The sequence below is a fragment of the Patiria miniata genome, unplaced genomic scaffold, assembly GCF_015706575.1.
Source record: "Patiria miniata isolate m_02_andy unplaced genomic scaffold, ASM1570657v1 HiC_scaffold_17, whole genome shotgun sequence".
Taxonomy (NCBI): domain Eukaryota; kingdom Metazoa; phylum Echinodermata; class Asteroidea; order Valvatida; family Asterinidae; genus Patiria; species Patiria miniata.
The window spans coordinates 11190004-11213886 of NW_024037055.1; the positions used below are offsets into that span (position 1 = coordinate 11190004).

The 23883-nt window shown below is 40.6% G+C and overlaps 1 protein-coding gene across 3 annotated transcripts in view; it reads right to left on the bottom strand.

The window, feature by feature from the left end:
- Positions 1-23883, bottom strand: part of LOC119723817 (transmembrane and coiled-coil domain-containing protein 3-like) — a 100997-nt gene that overhangs the window by 55147 nt on the left and 21967 nt on the right. For all 3 annotated transcript variants that reach the window (XM_038194694.1, XM_038194695.1, XM_038194693.1), the window contains 2 exons: positions 11136-11272; positions 9946-10096 (listed from right to left, as the gene is read on the bottom strand). In XM_038194694.1, the coding sequence (XP_038050622.1) occupies positions 9946-10096; positions 11136-11272 (288 nt within the window). The remainder of the gene's footprint in view (positions 1-9945; positions 10097-11135; positions 11273-23883) is intronic.

Sequence of the window (23883 nt, forward strand, 5' to 3'; positions counted from 1 at the left end):
AAAAAGAAGAAAAAAAGAAGAAGAAACAAAACTAGAGATACGTCTGTTTGCAATAGAACATAGGGCTTTTTCGCAGTTTTTTTAAAATACATTTCAGAAATATTTTGTATTGATGACGTCATAACACCTTTCTCACAATTGGCCAAACCTGTTGTAAAAAAGGAATTAATTTAGAATGTTTTGTTTGTTACTTAAAAGTTGGTATGGTTTCCCTGAAAGATGCCATACAAAGACGTTGTCTTGATAACACTTGTCAATACACATTTTTGCATTATTGTAGTCTTGTTGGTTTGTACCAAGATTGAAGTCAATCGGATGAAAGGAAGTGTTAAATTTTGGCATGCCGTGAATCCTCTTATAAAAAAGAAAACCGATAAGGCCGTAAGTGGTGTTTTTCATCAAGACTGAACCAGGCTTTCTTATCTCTCTTATCTCAATATTTTATCTCCTCAGGACAGTTCAGCACCATATGAATGCCTACCACCAGCAGGGAACAATTATTAGTATCGCTTGACTTAACAACTTTTTTTTGGCATGCCCGAATCATTCTTTAGTGGTCTTAACGTACCTAGATTTTTCATAAATTAAATGTCAAACGTAATATTTGTTTTGTCGGGCAATGAAACCATATTTTCTTTCTGTGATCATTGAAATTGATGCACAAATAAACAAAAATCATGAATTTGTCGGACTGTACGTGCCTTTTTATGTAACATGTTTGGGGTTTCAAAAAGGTTGATCCAGCAGGAAGTAAAACAGTATCATTTGGACTGGCCCCCTGTGGTGTTACAACTGATTGCCTAAGGGATTAACCAGATAATGTTACATGTACACTGGGCTCATTCAAAAAGGTAAACACCGCAAGCCTGGTATAAAAAGGGGCCATGATTTTAAAAGGGAAATTCACCTCATGAAGCGGAATAAAATTGTAAATATTAAAACAATTTATAAAAAATCAACCGATGTCATGGTGACGTAATTTCGGATTTTACATACTTGTACCATTATCTCGCTATCCACCAAGTTTCATGACAATCTAACTTTCCCGTATATGTGTTTTCAAAAATCACATTTTTGATGACGTCATGATGACGTCACACATTTTCCAAAATTCTGTGTATATTCCTAACAAACCAAATACAAAAAGAATTTTGAATCTAGCATGTTGCGTTTTTGAGATATGGCTTAAGGTCCCAACATTCAAATTCAAATAAAATTGCATGATGATGTTATCATGATGTCACCTCAATTTTTACTTATAGCACATCCGGGTCTATCCACATACCGAGTTTCAACCCAATCGGACTTATAGTTCTGTAGATATAGGACATCCAAATATGCACATTTGTGAAGACTTCATGTGACCTATGTAGAGACATAATCATGACGTCACTCTTTAGGACACAACTTTGCTACAAGAACAATGCATATAATTTGAATGATGTATGACAAAGTTGAATGTACAATTATCGTGTACAAAGTCTATGGGATTTCGCGTGAAAAAAAAGAAGATCTGCTTATCAATTTTTTTATGACTTTCTGCTTTTTCTGCCGATGTACAGTCATGAAAATTATATTTTTTGGTTCAAAAATAAAAAAAATTACATTGAGCTAGTATAGCCATGGAGCTATAGCTCCATGGTATAGCCAACAGATATCAAATATAAACTAGAGTTCTATGTCTGTTTGAAACAGAACATAGGTTTTTTTCAAATTTTTTGTTAATACATTTCAGAAATATTCTGTATTGATAACGTCATGACGCATTACTCACAATTGTAACATTTAAATGCACCTTAATGATAAGTCACATGCCCTACGATGACGTCACTTTGACAACACTTGTCAATGCACACTTTTGCATTGTGGTCTTAACTGTTTCAAGTTTGAAGTCAATCAGATGAAAGGAAGTGTTAAATTTTGGAAGCAGAATGAAAATGTAAATATTAAAAAAATCATTAAAAATCAACCGATGACGTCATGGTGACGTCATTTCAGATTTTGCATACCAGTACCATTATCTAGCTATCCACCAAGTTTCATGATGATCGGACTTTCTCTTATATGTGTTTTCAAAAATCGCATTTTTTATGACGTCATGATGACGTCACACATTTTACACATTTTTGGGCATATTTAACTAACAAACCAAATACAAAAAGAATTTTGAATCTAGCTTGCTGCGTTCATGAAATATGGCTTAAAGGTCCAAAAATTCAAAAAATCATATAGAATCACACGAAGACATCATCATGACGTCACCACAATTTTTACCTCTATCACATCCCAGTCTACCAACATACCGAGTTTCAACCCAAGAAAAATCTGAACAAAAAGAAAGGCTTTTTCGCAAATTGGCGAAAAAGCCAAAGAAATTAGTTGATGGCATCATGTTGATGTCACTTTGGATTTGGCATATGATGACGTCATCTTGATAACACTTGTCAATTTGCAAATTTTTGCATTGTGGTCTTGGTTTGTACTAAGCTTCAAGTCAATCCAATGAAGGGAAATGTTAAATTTTGAAAGTGTAATGAAATTGTAAATATTAAAAAAATCATAAAAAATCAACTGATGATGTCATGGTGACATCATTTTGGATTTTGCATACATGTACCATTATCTAGCTATTCACCAAGTTTCACAACGATCGGACTTTCCCTTATATGGCTTTTGAAAAATCGCATTTTTGATAATGTCATGATGACGTCACACATGTTTCAAAATTTTGTGCACATACCTATTACCTAACAAACATATTATGCAAAAAGAATTTTGAATTTTGTATGTTGCGTTTGTTAGATATGGCTTAAAGGTCCAAAAATTCAAAAATTTATATAAAATCGCACAATGACATCATCATGACGTCACCTCAATTTTTACCTACAATACATCCCGGTCTACCTACATACCCAGTTTCAACCCCATCGGACTTACAGTTCTGTAGATATAGGACTTCAAAATATGCACGTTTGTAATGAGGTCACGTGACCTATGATGACGTAATCACAACTTTGCTATAAGGACTATGCATATGCATGATTTGAATGATGTACGACAAAAATAAATGGCAAAAGTGGCGAGTACAAAAATCGTATACAAAGTCTATGGCATTTGGGAACAAAAAAAAGAAGAAAAAAAATTCAGAACAAAAAATTCAGAACAAAAACAAAGGCTTTTCCACAACTTTGCGGAAAAGCCAACTAGAGGTATAAGTCTGTTTGCAACAGACTTTGTATTGTTTTATGCTTTAGAGTATAAATGTATTATGTAAGTTACGTAAATTATTTTAAAGAAGTATATTGAAATTGCATTTGATGTCAAAATTTGCTAAATTTGGTATTTAGTATTAAAGCTCCATATGTGATGTTGCCCATAACGAATTTGCTTTGTTGATATTTGATCGCATACAAGTTTTTACAATTTCACACTGGAAATATCGTCCTTCGACCTTATTTTGCATTTGCAGCTGTGGGAACCAGACAACTTGGAACTTTCATGGACAGAACACAATTAAAAATTTGTTAAAACATAAACAGTACCGTACCTATTAGCAGATACGGTGAGGAAAAATTTGCAAGTTTTGGAAAACGTGAATATTCATTACAATCATTAAAAGTACCGAAACACACAATATTTTTTTATATTCCTTGTTATACAACTCAGCAGAAAGTCCATAGATGCCTGGTGATCTGGATAAAACAAAATTGCAACGTGAAGGAGTTTTGGCAATGCAAACAGAGAAATTTCCTGTACGAGATCAGGATCTGTAGCGGGCTAGCCTACCTTATGCATACATCCCACAGCATGTGTTTGTACATCTGTGGTACAACCGTTAAAGTTATGTACCTCCCTCTTTTGGCGAGAATGAAGGGACGTAATGTACCGGGGTACAATGTACGTGTACATGTACATCGTATGTACGTGCTATACGATGTTTTATATGTACGTCCGTGCTATACGTTGTTTTAAAGTCAACCTGGGTTTTAAGCGTACTGCAGGGCATGTCCAAGTACGCTAATTGCCACCAAACCTAAATGTAGGAAGGTTTTAAACCTACCCTTAGAGTGTATTTTGCAGCAAATTCAAGAATATAACACTCATGGTTAATTTGTTAAGAATTTTCAAAGAAAATGATTTTTTTTAAATTCCAACTTCCGATTTCATGACGTCATCATTTTTTTTCGCGCACATGTGTTGTCTGCATTAAGGTCATCATATAAATATTCATTTTGAAGCGATAACCGCAAACTTCACCATAGACATCAACTCAAAATTCATATTAAACATTTTTCAACCTGCCGCTAGAGGGCGCTCTAACACTTTATGTCATCACCTGGTTTTTTGTGTGAACTACAACCTCACCACAGACTAACATCGTTGAAAGCAAATTCACATTTTTTTACAGATTTGAATTATAAGCCACTTCCGGTTTGGACCAGAAGGAAGGGTCACTTGAGTTTACGCACAGGAGATAAAATGAAGACTCTGGATTATTATATCAATTCCCGCAAAAATCAAGTTTAGGTCTCACACGATTGATTTTATATTGATTTTCAAAGATTAAATCTAGAAATCTTTTAAGTGACCTCACGTGACCCATGATGAAGTCACCATGACGTCACTCCTCGGGACACATCCTTGCTATAGGGACTATGCCTATGGTAACTTTGAATGATATAAGAAGAAGAAAGAAAAAACAAGTCAGGTGTGTTTACAAACACAAATGCCCCGCAACCGTGACTGTTTCCATGACATAACACCACTCTAACATCAACTTACATGTACCTTGGTCAAATGGAACGTTCATTGACAGCATTAGTGTCTTCTGTAGGTTTTATATGAATTAATCCCTAATCCCTATGATCTCAGAATAAATACAAGATTTCTATTGTTTTAGCCACTGTGACCTTGACCCTTAACCTTTCGGCCCCAAATGCAAAAGGCTTCTTAGAATTGCCAAGGACAATCCACAAACCAAATTTGAAGTTCATATGTAAAGTATTTCTCAAGTTATCGCGCTGACAAAATTTCTATTGTTTCAGCCACTGTGACCTTGACCCTTGACCTTTCAGCCCCAAATGCAAAAGGCTTCTTAGGATTACCAAGGACAATCCACAAACCAAATTTGAAGTTCATATGTAAAGTATTTCTCAAGTTATCGCGCTGACAAAATTTCTATTGTTTCAGCCACTGTGACCTTGACCCTTGACCTTTCGGCCCCAAATGCAAAAGGCTTCTTAGGATTACCAAGGACAATCCACAAACCAAATTTGAAGTTCATATGTAAAGTATTTCTCAACTTATCGCGCTGACAACATTTCTATTGTTTCAGCCACTGTGACCTTGACCCTTGACCTTTTGGCCCCAAATGCAAAAGGCTTCTTAGAATTGCCAAGGACAATCCACAAACCAAATTTGAAGTTCATATGTAAAGTATTTCTCAAGTTATCGCGCTGACAAAATTTCTATTGTTTCAGCCACTGTGACCTTGACCCTTGACCTTTCGGCCCCAAATGCAAAAGGCTTCTTAGGATTACCAAGGACAATCCACAAACCAAATTTGAAGTTCATATGTAAAGTATTTCTCAAGTTATCGCGCTGACAAGATTTGTCCGGACACACACACCCACACACACACCCACACACCCACCCACCCACCCACCCACCCACGGAAGGACAAGGCGGAAACAGTATGCCCCTTCGGCTTCGCCGCGGGGCATAAAAATCAGAACAAACATAAAAGGCTTTTCCGCAACTTTGCAGAAAAGCCAAAAATCAGAACTGAAAGAAAGGCTTTTCCGCTTTTAAGCGGAAAAGCCAAAAAATCTTAACATAAACAATGGCTGTTCAAACAAATATCTTTACAAAAACCAAGGCCGTTTTGTCAATCTGGTGATATACACAATGCAGTGCGCCACCAAGGGTTTGCCACGGAGAGTTCATTTTTCCCAGTGCATTGTGGGAGATGGTCATCAAATTCACAGCGCGGGACATTTGAAATTGTTACTTTTTCCAGTCAGTGGTTTTCGTAAGCGTATGATTTGAGGATCTGTTTGCCCGTTTCTTTTGTTGTTATCAATATGGTGTTTTTTGTAAGGCGGCAGAACGCTATGCCCCAATCTATGACATATTAGCTCAAGTTGTCTACCGACACTCATTCAAATGGGCCATGTTTTGTCGACAGTAAACTTGAAAAATGGACTCTCCGTGGCAAACTCTTGGTGGCGCACTGCTTTGCGAATCGCCCGAATTGCCGAACAGCCAATAACTGCAACTTTGCCGCGACCCAATTTGTATGATAATGGCAGTCTACTGTGCATAGAATGTGCCACTGGGTTTCGCAGAGTGGAAGGTTTAATCCTTGCGAAACTTGCAAGGGAGTTTAGGGGACCCCCCCCCCCCCCCCAAGTCTCCGGTTTCTGGGAAGCGCGCATCACAGTTGCCATGCGCGTCAGCAAAATTAAAAACTTTTTTTTCAATGTAAGATGATGTCTCAAAACCGCCAAACTCACTGGTTTGACTGGAATCCTGCTGCTGCACAATTTTAACGTGTTTTTAGATGGGGTAACGATCGAGTATAAGTTTTACGTAGCCTCTCTGAGCTCCCATACATTTAAACTAAGTTTAGTCGGCACCATTTGCAGACGGTGTTGTAATTTTGTAATTGTGCGTCTGGAAGCCTGACTGAGCGAGCGATAGTCATGTATCTGGAACCTGTAAATGCTTTTTAATTAGCGCCATATGTAAGGTATGAGATCCGGAATGGGACCATTTGAGAACCGGGCGAGCAGAGCCCGCCCAATAAGCTGCTGCCCGCTTCGAACGCTGTTCCCGCCCGGTTACTCAAGCGTGACGCTCGGTTGGCTGCTGGAGTGGCCCTCTGGGTCACAACAATAGCTGCTAAACAGATTAGTGGTTATTGTTCCGAGGATTACAGTGCCCATCTGAGTTAGGGTTGGTTTGGAAGACACCTGGCTATCATTATATTTTTGCTGAAATTTATTCTTTTTTACGGAAGCCCGTTCGTGCCAGATTTTAAAATTAAAAAAATATTTCATTGCGAAATAACGCAATAGTTTTGCGAAATAACGCAATAGTTTTGCGAAATAACGCAATAGTTTTGCGAAATAATGCAATACTTTTGCGAAATAACGCAATACTATTGCGAAATAACGCAATACTATTGCAAAATAAGGCAATAGTATTGTGAAATAACGCAATAAATGTATTGCGAAATAACGCAATAGTATTGCGGAAATAACGCAAAAGTATTGCAAAATAATGCAATAGTATTGCAAAATAACGCAATACTATTGCGAAATAACGCAATACTATTTTGCGAAATGACTTATTGCGAAATAGCGCAATACTTATTGCGAAATTACGCAATACTGTCGTGTACAAACTTCACCCCGGATGTTCAGTTTGGCCTTTATTTGCCCATTTTGATGAAATGTTCTTGAAGTTCCTGTCCGTCATTGCGTTTTTATCCGTTGTGCTCTTTTCGTGGTATGGTTTTGCTTTAAAGGGGCGGTGTGCTGAAAACCAGAAGGCCTATGTTTGATCTTTTCAAAAAACGTTGCCATAATAGAAATTTCTGTGGCATTTTGGGAGGAAAAGGGCAACAAGTTTTAAGGGCTTTATTATCTTTTCACACCCCCCCCCCCCCCCCCCCCCCCCGTATTGATGTGCGTTCTGACTAAAAATGGCCACCAAGCACGCACGCGTGCTAACAGAAGAGAACTGAATGATTCCCTTGCAAATACAAGTACTGCGTTTTACCAATGCACCTGAAGGAAACAAACTTTAGAATGTTAATAATCACTTGAATTTAATGGTGCATCCACAGTACATTCGCACTGTAACAATGCAGGGGAAATTGTACTGATATAATGATACGTTTTGAGGAATGGTTGTTTGGGTTGGGGGGGATGCATCAATAATACGCTCAATATTCCACCACGCTGAAGAAAACTAATACATTTAAACGAATGATAAATACATAAGAATGATTTTCCAACTTTAAAATGTTTTCCCCGCAATAACCCCCTCCCAAAATTACATAACCGGTCCATTCAATATTAACTGATAAAAGGATGCCTTGCATCAAGAATCACTAAAGCCGTACCCTGATATGAATTAGAAAAGTTTTTTTTTAAGCTTGTTAAAGAACTGAACGAATTTTTAAAAGTTTTTAAAAAAGAACTGTACTTTTAAGTCTCTATTTGTTCTTTAAGCTAAAACGTGTTTTATGGGGGTCATTAGGCAGTGGTGGGTTATGGGGATGGTTGGGATGATTAACCATCGCAATACTATTGCGTTATTTCGCAAAACTATTGCGTTATTTTGCAATAAAAATATTTTTTTCACTTTAAAATCTGGCACGAACGGGCTTCCTTACTATTTGAGCTTCATAGAATGCAAGTATTTCGTTTTTGCATGAAACCATTTGACAAATGAACTTAATACAACTGCCTAGTTTGCAAAGTTCTATATATAAATAATGGTTAAAAGCTAGATGATCAAGGTGTGCATTTTTTTCTGTGACTTTTTCGAAATACGAACGTTGAAATCTATATTCTGGGATTGATCAAATGTACGAAATGCCTCATTCTGTATTGAAATAAAGTATTCCCCATATGACAAACATGAATTGTTTTGCCTGTGGTAATAATTTGATGTTTTTTTTATATTTAAGACTGCGACACCGCACTTGCCTCTTATTCACGTTAATTCATACGCATTTTAAACAGAAAAGTCTGATGCCCGTTTGAGATTAGAAGCGGGCGGGCTTGGCCTGCTCTGTAGCCCCCGAACGGTATGAATACTGGCCCCTCTGTTAGTCAAGTGTGATGCTCGGGAGGCGGGTGGGCTTGGCTAAGCGCCTGACTAACTTGCAGTTGGTTTGCTCTGGCTATGATTATCTGCAGAATTTTCTTTGCTATATACATGTAGTATGGAATGACAGCATTTTTTTTGCATAAACACATGTAACTGTATGGGTTTTACTAATTGTTTGACGTACAACATTTTTTTTTTTTTTCAAGCTTTGAGTTTTTCTGATCGCTCAAACTGAACTATATTTTTCAATAGGCCTACCAAGGTAATGAGTGACTTAACAATAGCAGTCCACGGGAGGGATTACCGGCGGCACGCCCTTTGATTTGCCGTTTTTTTGTACCCTGGCAGTGCGGATTATCGCCTTGCAAATTGCTTCTTTTGTTAGGTTCAGGACAGGACCCACGAGTCAGACTTGTACTTATTTCTCTTAATCCGAGCCCGCCTGGCAGCACATGCACGATGTTGGTGTTGCTGCAGTGTATGGTCTGTATGTTACCGTTTTCTCTGATTTTTGTCTTGACTATCCAAATTTCCCGAAGAATGTTCGTGTCGGTCGAGATCGTAAGTGGGTACAGAATTCTCAAGCCTTATGTCCTTATACATGTACTGCTTATAATGAGGTCACCTCAAGCTCCACCCTGAAGGACTTTAAAGGGGATCGAAGGGTCATCTGCAACATCAGCCGACATTTGAAGAATAAAAAAGTAGGGAAGAAAAAAAAAGTAGGGGAAAACACAAAAACGATTCGTCGCCGCACCACTTTAAGGGCAAGCTCTATACCAGAAACGGAAGGCTGTTTTTTGGCCTTAAATCGCAAACTCAGCGCAAAGAATTTTTTTTATTCAAACACTCATTTTTTATCCTTGAGTCCATTTCAATTCTAATCATGATGTCAACCAAAATTGAACACAATTTCCTGTTTTACATTTTTTCCTGAGCGTTTGTAATGAAAAAAGTCAAGCTGTGCACTTCAGCTTTGGAACTGTCACGCAAGTTTTCTCCTCAATTCTCTCAAATACTTCACAGAATAGGAGGTTTCCATCATGAATTGATTTCTGGTTAGGAATGAGCAAATCCTTCACTTGGAAATGACAAACATACCAATTGCACCAAAGAAGAGAGCGGCAAAGAAATCCCGTATAGGTTCAACCAAACCACGAATATCCTCAGCCGTAGCATGCCCCAAAGAGCTCAGGATGACGCCAGCTAGGAAACAACCCAACTCCATGGATACACCTAACAGGTCTGTGATCTGCAGGAAAAGGAACAAACTATCGGAGGGGTATGCGATTTTGCAAAAGTTTGCGAAGTGACCATCATTGAACGAGAATTCTATCAGTCGTGCAAAGCACACTAATATACTATGATCGCCACCCGCCCGCCCATTCGTCCTATATCTATATCTGCCAAATTCCTTGTCTGATTTCAGCCAAATCTGGACAGGAACATCCTTGACCCGAGTCCTATCTTAAGTGACCAGCATGTGGGGTCAAAAGGCACCTAATGGTCATTAGTCTTAAAAAAAAAACTTCTCGCACAATCTTGACCCCATTAATGTCAAACTTCGTCAGTTACATCTTTGGACCAAGCTTCTTATGGGTTGTTCACAGAATTTGGCCAATGGTCACCTTATGGTCAGTAAGGGTCATTTTCTTCAACATTTTGAAATGCTTCTTCTCCCCCAGTCTTGATCCAATAAATGTCAAACTTGGTCAGTTATATATCTGAATCAAACCTAGGGTGAACTTCATCAGGGATGTTCAAAGGGTCAGTAGTGGTCATTTTCCAAAAAAAGTTTCTTTTCTGTTAAAATGCATCCCTGGCCCAAGCTCCTTCTTGGTTGTTCAAATTTTGGGGTCACCAAGTGATCAGTAGGGGTCAATTCGGGAAAAATTACAAAATGCTTCTTCTCTTACATTCTTTTGCCAATTTCAGCCAAACGTAGATGCTTTTACAATTTGGGAGCAATGATCACCTTGTGGTCAGTGCGAGTCAGTTCAGACAAACTTTTCAAAAGGCAATTTAGGTTGATATCCGTACTTCGTGAGGCACATTCCTATAGTCATGCTAGTGGTTTTAGTATGCAGTAACGACCATATGGAAAATAATGGTGTATTTGCAGAAAGTGTTATACTCTCTAACAAGCAAAGCCCCAAATCAATCATGCACAATACTACGGATTAGGAGTGTGCTTTTACAGGTAATTTTAGAACCAGATTGACTTGTGATTGATTCGCTTACAACTCTGACTTTTGATGTGACAATTAGCTTTCAGTTCAGGCCTGGCTTACCATAAGCATGTTGAAGGTCAGAGCCACACTGCCCATGATTAGCATTTCTTTACTGCCGGACATTCGAAGCCTTTGCATGGCAACTGGCATCACATAGCGAGTCACAGCAACACTAAGTAAAACCACAGCGCCAACAGCTGTAAAACACAACAACACAACAATCAGAAAAGACAAGTTACTGGTTTGCTTCCGATCATCAATGAAATAATGAAATGTGAAGCATATGGTCAGGATTCTGGTTGTCACCCTTCCAATTGTGGTGTCAAAGGTAAATCCCCCCCCCCCCCAAGGTGTTTGGTCATCTTCAACGGGACTACTTATTGAGTGGTCGGGCACAACCCGACCACTGTTTAGAATTGTTCTGACAAATCTTTTTTGTTTGGTTATTTCTTTCTTTCTTTCTTTTCCCAGACAACACTTCTCCGCAGTTTCCTCCTAAACAGTTTATGGTATGAACTTGTAACTTTCAACTTATATCGACCCTCATCCCAAGTGGTGCATATTACTCTGACGTTATGATGACCTCATCGGGTGTCAAATTACAAGCAATGAAAGATTTCTAGATTTAATCTTTGAAAATCATATAAAATCAACCATGAGAGACCTGAACTTGACTTTTGATAGAATAATCCAGGATCTTCATTTTATCTCGTGTGTGTGTCTAATCACGTGACCCTTCCTTTCGGCCCAAACCGGAAGTGCCTTGCAATTTGAAATTGGAAAAAGATGTTAACTTGCTTTCAACAATGTTAGTCTCTGACTAGGTTGTACTTTAGAAAAAAATTACTGGTGACGTCATAAAATGTTAGAGTGCCCTCTAGCGGCAGGTTCAAAAATGTTTAAAATGATTTTCAGTTGATTATTGCGGTAAAGTTCATGACATATGAAATAGATGTGAGCCCGGCCACTTTGCATTTTGTAACTCAAAAAACGCGAACCTCTAGTTAAGAGAGTAATTGGTACACCATTGTGGCACATCTAGCGCCTTTTATATCGTTGGAACTCTAATCCTTTCATCACAACCTCTTTTTCTGGTCCCGTCTTGGCCGGCCACCCAGTATCTCTTTTGTCAGTGTATTCCAGGGATTAGTAATGCCCCTTGCCTGTGCTCACTGGAAGGCATCGGCAGGCAATGGCATGCACTGGCACTCAAAGGAACACAAGAGCCAGTGCCTTTGAGGGCAATTGCATGCAGACCAGTGCACACGGGGTTGCACACATGAGCGGGTGTCCGCACGTGTGCACATGCAAATCCGAATTAATCCACAGTCCCTTAACGTTTGGCACAGTGATGAAGTTATGGCTGCCCCAGCAGCAATTTCTCATAGGCATGAGACCTAAACAGTCATCCAGCAATTTGAAAAGGACTGGAAGGTTCTGGTCCACAAGTGATGGATCCTCAGAGACATGTGTAAACACATCCGAAAGAAGAATGGAGAAACTTGAAGGTTTGGCTCAATGGCGTATTTGATGATCTAATTTTTCTAGAGTTGTATTTAGGTCTCTTGTACGTTTGTCAGGAAACATTTTTCTTGATACAGTTTTCTGAAAGAAGTTTGTCCTTAACTTCAGAGGAAATGAAACAGTAAATACAGTCCTTGAACCCTGCTATACAACAATGATGAATCTGTCGTCAAGGTTTATGTACATCCATAGACCTTGACAATAGAAGGCACTGGCCAGTGACTTGTTCACAATTCTGGGGACGACCCCGAGTCTGGCATGCATTTGTGTCCGACTTAGGGGCACTCAAGAACTCCAGGCAGTAGCCGAGTGAGACGGTGTCGACTTGCCAGAGAAACGCAGAGAAACCAAGGGCTGGGGTGAGCAAACTTGAATCGCCGCCCGGAAAGGCGGGGGGGGGGGGGGGGGGGGGCCTGGCACCCGGATAACCAGATATTGGGGCCATGGATACGGCCAAGGCCACGCCGTGGAGTAATGGCGGGCACGGTTGCGTGGCCGGCTGTATTTTAGGTGTTTCTGAATTACTTTGGGGCCCCATGGATGACATAATTGCAGCACAGGGGAAACCCATATACATGTAAAATGATCGGTTAAAACCGGACGGCAGCAAAAGTAGTAGGGACATCCGGAACAACAGTGCGGCGGCCGGAACAATCTTGGAACGGCCAGAGGACTAGTTTTGAAACAAGCAATAGGCCTATCAAATGAAGGATGTATTGCTCTGGTGTTCTAGTATAATTTACTAGAGCAGAATGAGACGCCTGAAGCGTCACACCATGTAACTGTGAGATAACGAAATCGCTGGTTAATACATGTACACGTAAAGCCCCAAAAATTTGGTGTAGCGTGAGGGATTTGCTTAAAGCGAAATATCACACTTAAAAGGCGAAAGCACCGAGTAATTGGTAGAACGTGAGGGTTTTGCTTTTACGTGATATTTCGCTGTAATAAAGCGAAATCTCACGTTGGCTGGTCGCGAAGCTGTACGTTGGAGTTAACAACTTGCAGTCAATGTTAATAAGTCCTGCTCGTTGAACAACACAGCTATGAAACGAAACTGCCAGTAAAAATAACGGCGTTCGTTTAGAAGATGAAAACACCGAAAGTTTGGTGCAGTGTGAGGGATTTGCGAACAGTGAAATATCCGCAGACTGTTGAAAGCGAAGCAACTAAAATTCGAAGTGGTGTGAGGGATTTGCTAAGTAGCAAAATATCACACTTGTACAGCAACACTGCTGTAAGACATCAAAAGTTGCCATGTAAATAACAGCGAAACGCCAGGTAAATAGAGGCATTCATGTTGGTGTGACGGATTTGCTAATTAGGGAAAATATCACACTGATTGGACAGCAACTTGTAACCTAGGTAAGGGGAAAGTGGCTTGCAACTCATGCGAAACTCGCCCCATATAAAGTCTCACTCGTTCAGTACAGCAAAACAGCTGTGAGACAACGAAACTGCCGGTTAAATAGCATGGTATTGTCGGGTAAATAACCGCAGTCGTTTTGAAGATGAAGACTCCAAATACATGTACATGTAGTCAGTGCAGCGTGAGGGATTGGCTAAGTAGCGAATATCACGCTGATGGGTCGGTTAGCAGTGGGTGAGCAGCTTACAAAATTTAACACTATTATTCATCCGATTGGTTTCAAACTTGGTACAGACTAAAACCACAATAAAATAATGAGCACTGCCGAGTATTGTTACGATGACGTCATCACCGGGCATGTGACGTCATCATGAATCTACATTTTTCAAAGTTTTCTGTTGAGAAAACTATCTGACTGATTGGCACAAAAGTCTGTATGCACGTAGTCTGACACGTGTTATGGAGGGAAATTAAGCTAGAGTCATGATAAAAACCATTAATTCGATCTTTAATGAGATTTAATTTGATACAAAAATCCATCTTTTTCAATGTTTTTTCAAGCATGAGAATCTCCTGCAGATCTGTGGGTAGTACACCTGTTTGGAGGAATTTTATGATCTTACAAACGTACACTTGTGTTCAATTTGTTCGTGATCGTCACTTAATCATTTTTAATACATCCTCCACAAGATATCTGGCAGATGCATCTTATGCAACATGCGGCCGTAAGCGCACGTCAATTGGCGATGGGAAAATTGTACGCAGCCCGCCCGCGAATTATCTTTTCCCAAACTACATCCACATATGTCTACTTTTATGATACGTACGCAGGTGTATATAATTATTTTCCCCCACGTTTTGGCGAGCAGTGCGATAGCTCAATCAATACAGTCGTGATTCTGCACCGCGAGGTTGCAGGTTCGAATCACCGTTTTGTATCCGATTTTTTTTTTCTTTTCTAACCTCAGCTTCGGAGGATTTTTTGTTACAGGGAAATATAGTCCGAATGTCGTTACGTTAAGATGGCATCACTCACACGTCTGCCCGAACGGTAGGCAAACCGGACAGGGTCAGTGTAAGCCTCAGTCTTAACCAAGATAATATCCTTAATTACACTTTCAAAACATTTCATAACTGACGATGTGAGAGCATTAGGTCTAAATTAATTCATAACTGTGGGTTTGGGTATTTTTGGAATCAGTATGACAGTTGAGGTTTTCCTAATTTTGGGAAATGAAATATGAAATACTATACAGTCTATGAAAAACAGAAGACAGTAGGATTTCAGGATTCTCCCAGAAACACCATTCGGGCCTGATGCCTTGTTACCCTTGATATGCTTGGAGGGTTTCTCAATCGCTGGAACGCTGATCGTCTCGAAGAAGATTGTTCACTTTCTTATTTTGCCTTTTTTTTGGACAAATTTAATTGATCATGAACTTGACTAATTAAAGGTAACATTGTTCTCATACAAGGGCTGGTTGGATCGTCATAAAACTTGGCGGGAAGTCAGATGATGTTATTTGCAGGCAAAATCCGAAGTGACGCCATAATGACATAATCGATTGATTTCTTTGCAATTTTTGTTTATGAATTTCCAAATATACTTCTGAAATATTAACAAAAACAAAATGCAGAAAAGTCTATGTCCTGTTCATCGAACAGGCATAGCTCTACTTTCCTTACTTTTTCTTTTTTGTTCTAACCCAAATCCCATAGACTTTGTACATGATTTATTCAGCACGGCACTTTGGACCTAAAACAAACTCGTATTCTAATGAAACTTACCATATGTAAGGATCCTATAGTGAGCTTGTGTCCCGAATAGTGACGTCATGATTACGTCATCATGGGTCACGTGACGTCATCCTAAACTTGCAAACTTTAAGACCCTATATCTAAATAACTGTACGTTCGATTGGGTTGAAACTCGGTATGTAGGTAGACCGGGATGTTTTATAGGTAAAAATTGAAATGACATCATCATGATGTCATCGTGTGATTTTACATCAATTTTTGAAGATAATCACCATATCTCGCGAACCCAACATGCTAAATTCAAAATTCTTTTTGTATTAGGTTTGTTAGGTCGTACTTATGTGCATAAAAATTATAAATGGGTGACGTCATGATGACGTCATCAAAAATGGAAGACAGAACAAGCTAATTTCCAAATTCTTTTTGTAATAGGTATGTTAGGTCATACTTATGTGCAAAAATTTTTTATACGTGTGTGATGTCATGATGACGTCATAAAAAAATTGAATTTTTGGACTTAAGCCATACCTCATCAACAGAACAAGCTAATTTCAAAATTCTTGTTGTAGTAGGTATGCGAGGTCATACTCGTGTGCACACAAAATAATTATACATGTGGCTGCTTCAGGAGGCTACGGTTCAAAGTCCAGGTTTGACAGCCATACAGGATCGAGGACAGGACTACAGCATTGTACATGTTGAGTTTGGTGGTGAGGTGGATATCTTTGTGCTGCAGAACTTTGACACAGAGCATCCCAAGTGTCTGGCTGGCTTTCTGAATCCTTGTTGTGATATTTTTTTCTTCGAGAGATCCATCGCTTGAGGAGGTGCTTCCTAGGTACTTAAAGCTGTCCACATTCTGCAGTTGCATGCCATCGATAGTAATGCATTGCTGAGTGGGAACCTTGTTGGGTGTAGAAGGACTTTCGTCTTTCCGAGGCTGAATGTCAGGCCAAGCAGCTAGGATTCTTCTAAGACCATGTAGACAATGGACTCCCAGGTCCAGGTCTCTCACAGCATTTAACAGCACTTAATAATAATAATAATAATGAGAGATCTATGTCTGTTTGCAACAGAACATAGGGCTTTTCCATTGTGCTTTTTTAATCATTATCTCGCTATCCACTAAGTTATATAACGATCGGACTTTCCCTTATATGTGTTTTCAAAAAAATGCATTTTTGATGACGTCATCATGATGTCACACGTTTTTTCAAAATTTTCTGCAAACGCCTATTACCCAACAAACAAAATACAAAAAGAATTATGAATTGTGCATGTTGCGTTCGTGAGATATGGCTTAAAGGTCCCAAAATAAAAAAAATTCATATAAAAATCACACGATGACGTCATGATGACGTCACCTCAATTTTTACCTATAACACATCCCAGTCTACTCACATACCAAGTTTCAACCCAATCGGACTTACAGTTCTCTAGATATAGGACTTTACAAAAGGCACTTTTAGGATGACATCACGTGACCCATGATGACGTCATCATGATGTCACCTCAATGTTCATCTATAACACATCCCGGTCTATCTACATACCAAGTTTCAACCCAATCGGACTGACAGTTCTGTAGATATAGGACTTTGTAATATGCACATGAATGATGACGTCACGTGTTATAGATGAACACGTGACCCATGATGATGTCATCATGACGTCAATCTTTGGGACACATCTTTGCTAAAGGGACTATGCCTATGCTGACTTTGAAATGGAACAAAAAGATCACGAAGGGTGGCTCCAGCTGATCTGAAGGATTTGAGGCTACACTTGCAGCAGCTGTTAGACAACGACATCATCAGAGAATCACGCAGCCCGTATGCTTCACCGATTGTGCTGGTTTGCAAGAAATATGGTAGCTTGCGAATGTGTATTGATTATCGCACACTGAATGCACGCACAATCCCTGATCAATACGCTTTCCCACTCATACAGGAGGCGATTGATTGTCTGAACGGCAGCAGTTGGTTTTCAGTGATCGACTAGAAATCTGGGTTTTATCAGACACCCATGCGTCAAGAGGACAAAGAAAAGACGACGTTCATCTGTCCTTTGGGGTTCTATCAGTTCGAACGAATGCCTCAAGGTGTCAAGGGTGCTCCTGCAACTTTCCAAAGGTTGATGGAAACCTGCATGTCTGGAATCAACATGACTGAAGTACTAGTCTACATGGACGATCATATCATCTTTGGTCAATCCTTAGACCAGATGGAAGAGAGACTTATGAAGGTTCTTGATCGTCTCGCCGAGTTTGGACTGAAAGTGTCTCCAGAAAAGTGTCAACTCTGCTGTAGGTCTGTCAAGTATCTCGGGCATATAGTCTCGGAGAAAGGAGTACAGACTGATCCAGAGAAGATGTCTGCTCTGGAGACATGGCCTCGACCTCTGAATGTGAAACAAGTTTGATCGCTTCATTGAGAATTACTCAAGAATAGCCCGCCCTCTAAATGACCTCACTGTTGGGTGTGTTTACCCTAAAAAGCGGGGTCGACCGACACCAAGAGTGGCCTCTGACACTCATGCTCGTAAGGCTGATGACCCACTTGGTGAGCTTTGGACGGCAGAGTGTGAGACGGCATTCCTCACTTTGAAAGATCGACTCATGTCTGCTCCTGTACTTGCATTTGCAGATCCGTCCAAGCCATTTGTACTACACATCGATGCCAGTCGTGATGGCTTGGGCGGAGTACTCTACCAAAATCATGATGAAAAACTTTGTCCTGTGGCGTACGGTAGTCATGGGTTATCACATAGTGAGAAAAACTACCCTGCCCATAAGCTAGAGTATTTGGCATTGAAGTGGGCAATCACCGATAAATTCCGCGACTACCTGTACATGGCCAAAGGAACTAAAGTGATGACGGACAATAATCCACTCAACTATGTTCTTTCATCGGCCAAGCTAGACGCCACTGGACATCGTTGGTTGGCGGCATTGTCCAATTTTGATTTCTCCATCCACTATAAGCCAGGGCGGACTAACGTTGACGCAGATGCTTTGTCACGTAGGCCCCATTCCCCTGAGCTTGATCAGCAGTTTGAGGAGGAACAGCGCGATAAGATGGAGAAACTCGAAGGTCGACTGAAGGGCACAGGTGAGATACAGGATGTCCCCTGTCCTCAAGAGACTGTGAGCGCCCTGTATTTCCGATGTTCTGCCAGGGTCCCTGAACCTGCATCCGATGGACGAACAGATTCAGTCCCATCTCAACCAGATGACAGTGTTCCGCTGGTCCACTCCTTGTCTATAGGTGCATATGCTGTCCCTGATTCTTATGCATCAGAGTCCGAGATGAGCAAGATGAATTGGGAGGAAATCCAACGAGAGGACCCAATCATCAAGCTAGCCATAAGCTTTGTGAAATCGGGTAGGAAACCAGACTCACAAGCAGACCTGCCAGGTGAAGTGAAACTGATCCTTAGAGAGTTCGACAAACTTACCCATTCCAATGGCACTTTGTACAGGTCCATCACAAACTCACTGGGCAACAAGTGCTTTCAACTTGTCCTCCCATCCCAATTTCGCATCCAGGCCATCAGAGGACTGCACAACGAGTTAGGACATCTCAGTGTGGAGCGGACACTAGCGCTCGCCCGAGACCAGTTCTACTGGCCTCGAATGGCTGCAGAAATTGACAACTGGGTCAAACACTGTGGCGAGGAAGACGCCCCAAAAACCTGCTGCACCACTAGTGAACATCAAAATTAACGGTCCTTTGGAACTGGTCTGCATGGACTTCTTATCCTTGGAGGCAGACCATAGTAACAAAAAGTCGATCCTAGTAGTGACCGATCACTTCACTAGATACGCTCAGGCATTTCCTACAAAAGACCAAACTGCTCGTGCTGTGGCTAAGGTCTTGTGGGAAAATTTCTTTGTTCATTATGGTCTACCCCAGCGTCTTCACTCCAACCAGGGACATGATTTCGAGAGCAAGGTTGTGAAAGAGTTGACACTCCTGCTTGGCATCAAAAAATCACGGACCACACCCTACCATCCCCAAGGTGATCCCCAACCAGAGCGATTCAATCGTACTCTGTTGAATATGCTGGGAACCTTGGAAGATGAAAAGAAAACCAACTGGAGCAAGTATGTCAGTGCATTGGTTCATGCATACAATTGCACCAAGCATGATAGCACAGGTTTCTCGCCTTACTTTCTTATGTTCGGCAGAGAGGCGAGGCTCCCAGTTGACTTGCGTTTTGGCGTGAGCCCTGACGGTTTTTCCAACACCGACCATGTCAAATATCTCAAGGGCCTCAGAGAACAACTAGCAAGGGCATATCAGCTGGCAACCAAAGAGTCGGCTAAGTCAGCCCATGCCAACAAAACTTGTCATGACGGACGGGTACGAGGAAATGCCTTGAAGCCTGGAGATCGTGTTCTGGTCAGAAATCTTGGTCTGAAAGGAAAACATAAGATTGCTGACCAATGGGATTCAACAGTCCACCTAGTAGTAGACCGGATTAGCCCCGATATGCCAGTTTATCGTGTCCAGCCAGAGACAGGAGAAGGGCGTGTCCGAACGCTGCATAGGAACATTTTGTTGCCTATCGACTACTTAAATGGTGAAGAGTCCCAGCATCGTGTCACCAAGCCCAAACGCCCTGTCACAAGAGCAGCAGCGAAGGCTAAGCCTCCACAATGTCAGTCCGACTCAGAGAGTCAAGAATCTAGCGACGACGAGGTGGTTGTAGTTTTTCCCAAGGAACTGCTCCAATCCTCACTTGTTGCAGAGGCCCCAGAGTTCGTCCCTCAGCATCAACCGGATACCACCCTGTCAGTAGATACCTGTTCAGAGGAGGAACCAAGCTCAATCGCAGAACAGCCTTCACCTTCTTGTGAAGTACGTGTTGATGCTGAGAAGTTGTCCACAGAACAGCCTCCGTCTCCTTGTGAGGAGATACATGACTACATTGAAAAGTTATCCGAAACCCCAACGACAACTTCGCTGCCAGATGCAGATTTGAGTGAACCACCTACAGTGGACAGCCCTCTCATTCCACCAGTACTTGTGACTTCCCCATAATTCCTCAGGATCAACTCATCATTAGAGATGAGATGCAATGGCCATCCACTGAGGATTCTCCATCAAACGAGCCTGTTGATGACCCAGTGCCGACCCAACCCATTGTGACAGAAACTTCTGATTCCGAGTCAAGCTTTGTCAGACGCTCAACTCGAGTGTCAAGACCATCCGAGCGGATGAAATTTGAAGAGAGAGGACAACCAGTGTGTATAGCCGGCAATTCCAAAACGCCTCGGATGTTTGCCGAGTATAAGAAGAAGATTTTCGGCTATTAGATTTGTATATATGTATATATTTCCTTGTTTTCTTTTCTTCATGCTCCCGGAGGTAGCAAGTTAAGAAAGGGGAGGATGTAACCCCGACCCAAAAAGAGGTCTTGGGTTATAGTATTATTTTATATTTATGACTGGGTTTACTATTTGCATTAACTTCCCTTTTCTAATCTTTTATGATGTTTCATCTTTTCTACTGGTGACTTGTGCTCCAGTAGACCTTTGATCTTTTCCTACTTTTGTTAAAGCCTGTCTTTGAACTTTCCCACTGCCTGGAAGAATAGAGGATGTCTTTTGTGTCCACTGCCTTTTTATTACTGACTGGTGCACCAGTTGTGTACTCTTCCAGGAGCTAAGCAGGATGTAGGGACACTTAATCCCTGGTTGTTGATCACACCTTGCAGAAGCTGTGAAAACCACGAACTCTGCTGAGTGTTCATCTGCCTGGTTAATAAATGGCCAATCAGTATTAGAGTCTTGTGTGACAATTTGAAGTTTGACCAATGAGAGCCTGGCTAGTCATGTGATCAGGGCATGGTCTTGGTGCTAGCTGCCCCAAAATTTTAGCAGAGCTTGCCATTCCTGATTCTGCCACCGTGCTGACTGCATGCCTGCCATTTTCACCAGCCATTTTTGCATCATTTTGTTGTTCGATTGGAGAATCCTGATTCCAAGTTCCCTCCTTTTTGCACAAATGTTGGCTCTCTGTTTTAGGTAAGTTGAGTAATTATTTGTCATGTTTAGATTATCATAGTCATTACCTTTTCTCTGTGACTTTTGTAAATTGTGAAGAGAATTGCTTAAATAGATTTTTCTATGAAGTCTGGACTTCACGAATTTTAGTGAGTCTAGACAAATTCATAAGAGGGAGACTTAGCATTTTGTAGATTATTACCAAGGTTAATGATGTTCTGAGAGATTCAAAAAGGATATTAAATTGGAGAGTTTTGCATCTTTTATTGCTACCTTTAGACAAGTGTTTTAGCAAATTTGTGTAGTGAGTTGGATCCGTGCATTTTCTATTTTTTTCTTTGAAGTTACATGAAGCGGTTTTGAGGTCAAACCAAGAATGAGTAATGCTCCAGATTTTATTCAGCATTGTGTACAGATTTTTGTATTTTTATGAAGTCAGGATTTACCACCCATCGTATTCGTGATGTTTCTGTGGTAAACTGACTATAGTCCTACAGTCTGGACTGATCTATTTTTGTTGAAGTTCTATTCCACGGTTGCGACTTATGGTACTTGTTGAAGTACTTCGCGAATATTTGACTATTTTCTTGTGATTTGATTTACCCAAACTCAAAGACACAAACTGATGTCTTGTGATAGAGTTTGGGGTTACACAAGAAAAGATGCACACTTGTGTAATATAAATTATAGATTCTAGTCCCTTTTTTTTGGTGTTTGCATATTAGAGATCTTAGAGATCTACATTTGTGGTTACCTCATGATCAAGTTTTGGAAGTTAGTTTTCAAGTACCTGAACAGTTCAGTTTAGGGAAGGAGTTCCTATTTTTGATTTGTGTCTCATGTATGAGACTGAGAAATTTAGTCCTTTGATCACGCCTGGTTTTAAAGTTGTTCTAAGTGAATACGTTAGAATTATCAACTGAGAAGTACTAGGCGACAAGTTGATTTCTTTGATATGTTTCTATGATGAAGAGCTTATCTGTACATGTTAATTAACATGAAGGTTGATATCCAAATTTAAAGTTTCGCACGTGATGTGTGATTACGGAAGTGTGTTATTTACATGTAGAAAAGTCAGCCACTTTGGTCTGACTTCGTAGTGTTAGATAATATTAGTAATGTGGCATGGACCACCATGTAACTCTCTGTTTTAGACCAAGAAGACTGGACCAGCTGTGTCACTTCAAGGGAGACCTAGACGGGACCGTCTGAGTGTTTCCCAATCTGCCCGCCTGACACCCTATCACGTGCTCCAGTGAGTCAGTGAGTCGGAGACCCGTCACTATCCTCGACATCCAAGACCAAGGCGTCTGAGCGACCCAGCTCCACCCAAGATCCTCGACATCCGAGTGACCAAGACATCCAAGAAAACCCAGCTCTACCCTAGACACAGCCACCAGCATTGCCCTAGACACAGCCACATCATCTTTCAAGACCCCGCAAGTATACCTTTGTTTTACTGTACCGACAAATGACGAGAGTCGTCATTTCTACTTCATCTTCAACTGAACCTTTCATCAACTAGTCTACTTTGTCACATCGTTCTTCAATTGTCTTCAAGCTACTCTACGCTATGTATGGACTCCGAACTACCGCGGATGGATGAAATCGCGAGTTTAACCATTTTATAGTTTTGGCACCTTTTTTTTCTGAGCTCTAACTTTGTATTTTGAATCTTACAGGATCCTGTGTGTTCTGTGAATTATATTTAAGGCCAAAAAAAAAAAGTCTCCGGTTTCTGGTATGCGCGCGCGTCGCCGTAGCCATGCGCGTCGGCAAAATGAAAAAGGTTTTTTTTCAATACAAGATGATGTTTCAAAACCGCCAAACTCACTGGTTTGACTGGAATTCTGCTGCTGCACAATTTTAACGTGTTTTTAGATGGGGTTATGATCGAGAATAAGATTTATGTGGCCTCTCTGGACTCCCATATATTTGCACTAAGTTTAGTCGGGCACCATTTGCAGTCATCAGCTGACATTTGAAGCCAAAAAAAAAAAAAAAACAGGTAAAAAAAAAAAAAAAGCCGCGTCGCCGCACCACTTTTGGGGCAAGCTCCATACCAGAAACCGGAGACTTTTTTTTTGTGGCCTAACCTCATTGCATTCTTAATTTGTATTTCCATTGCTTGAGACTACTTTATTTCTG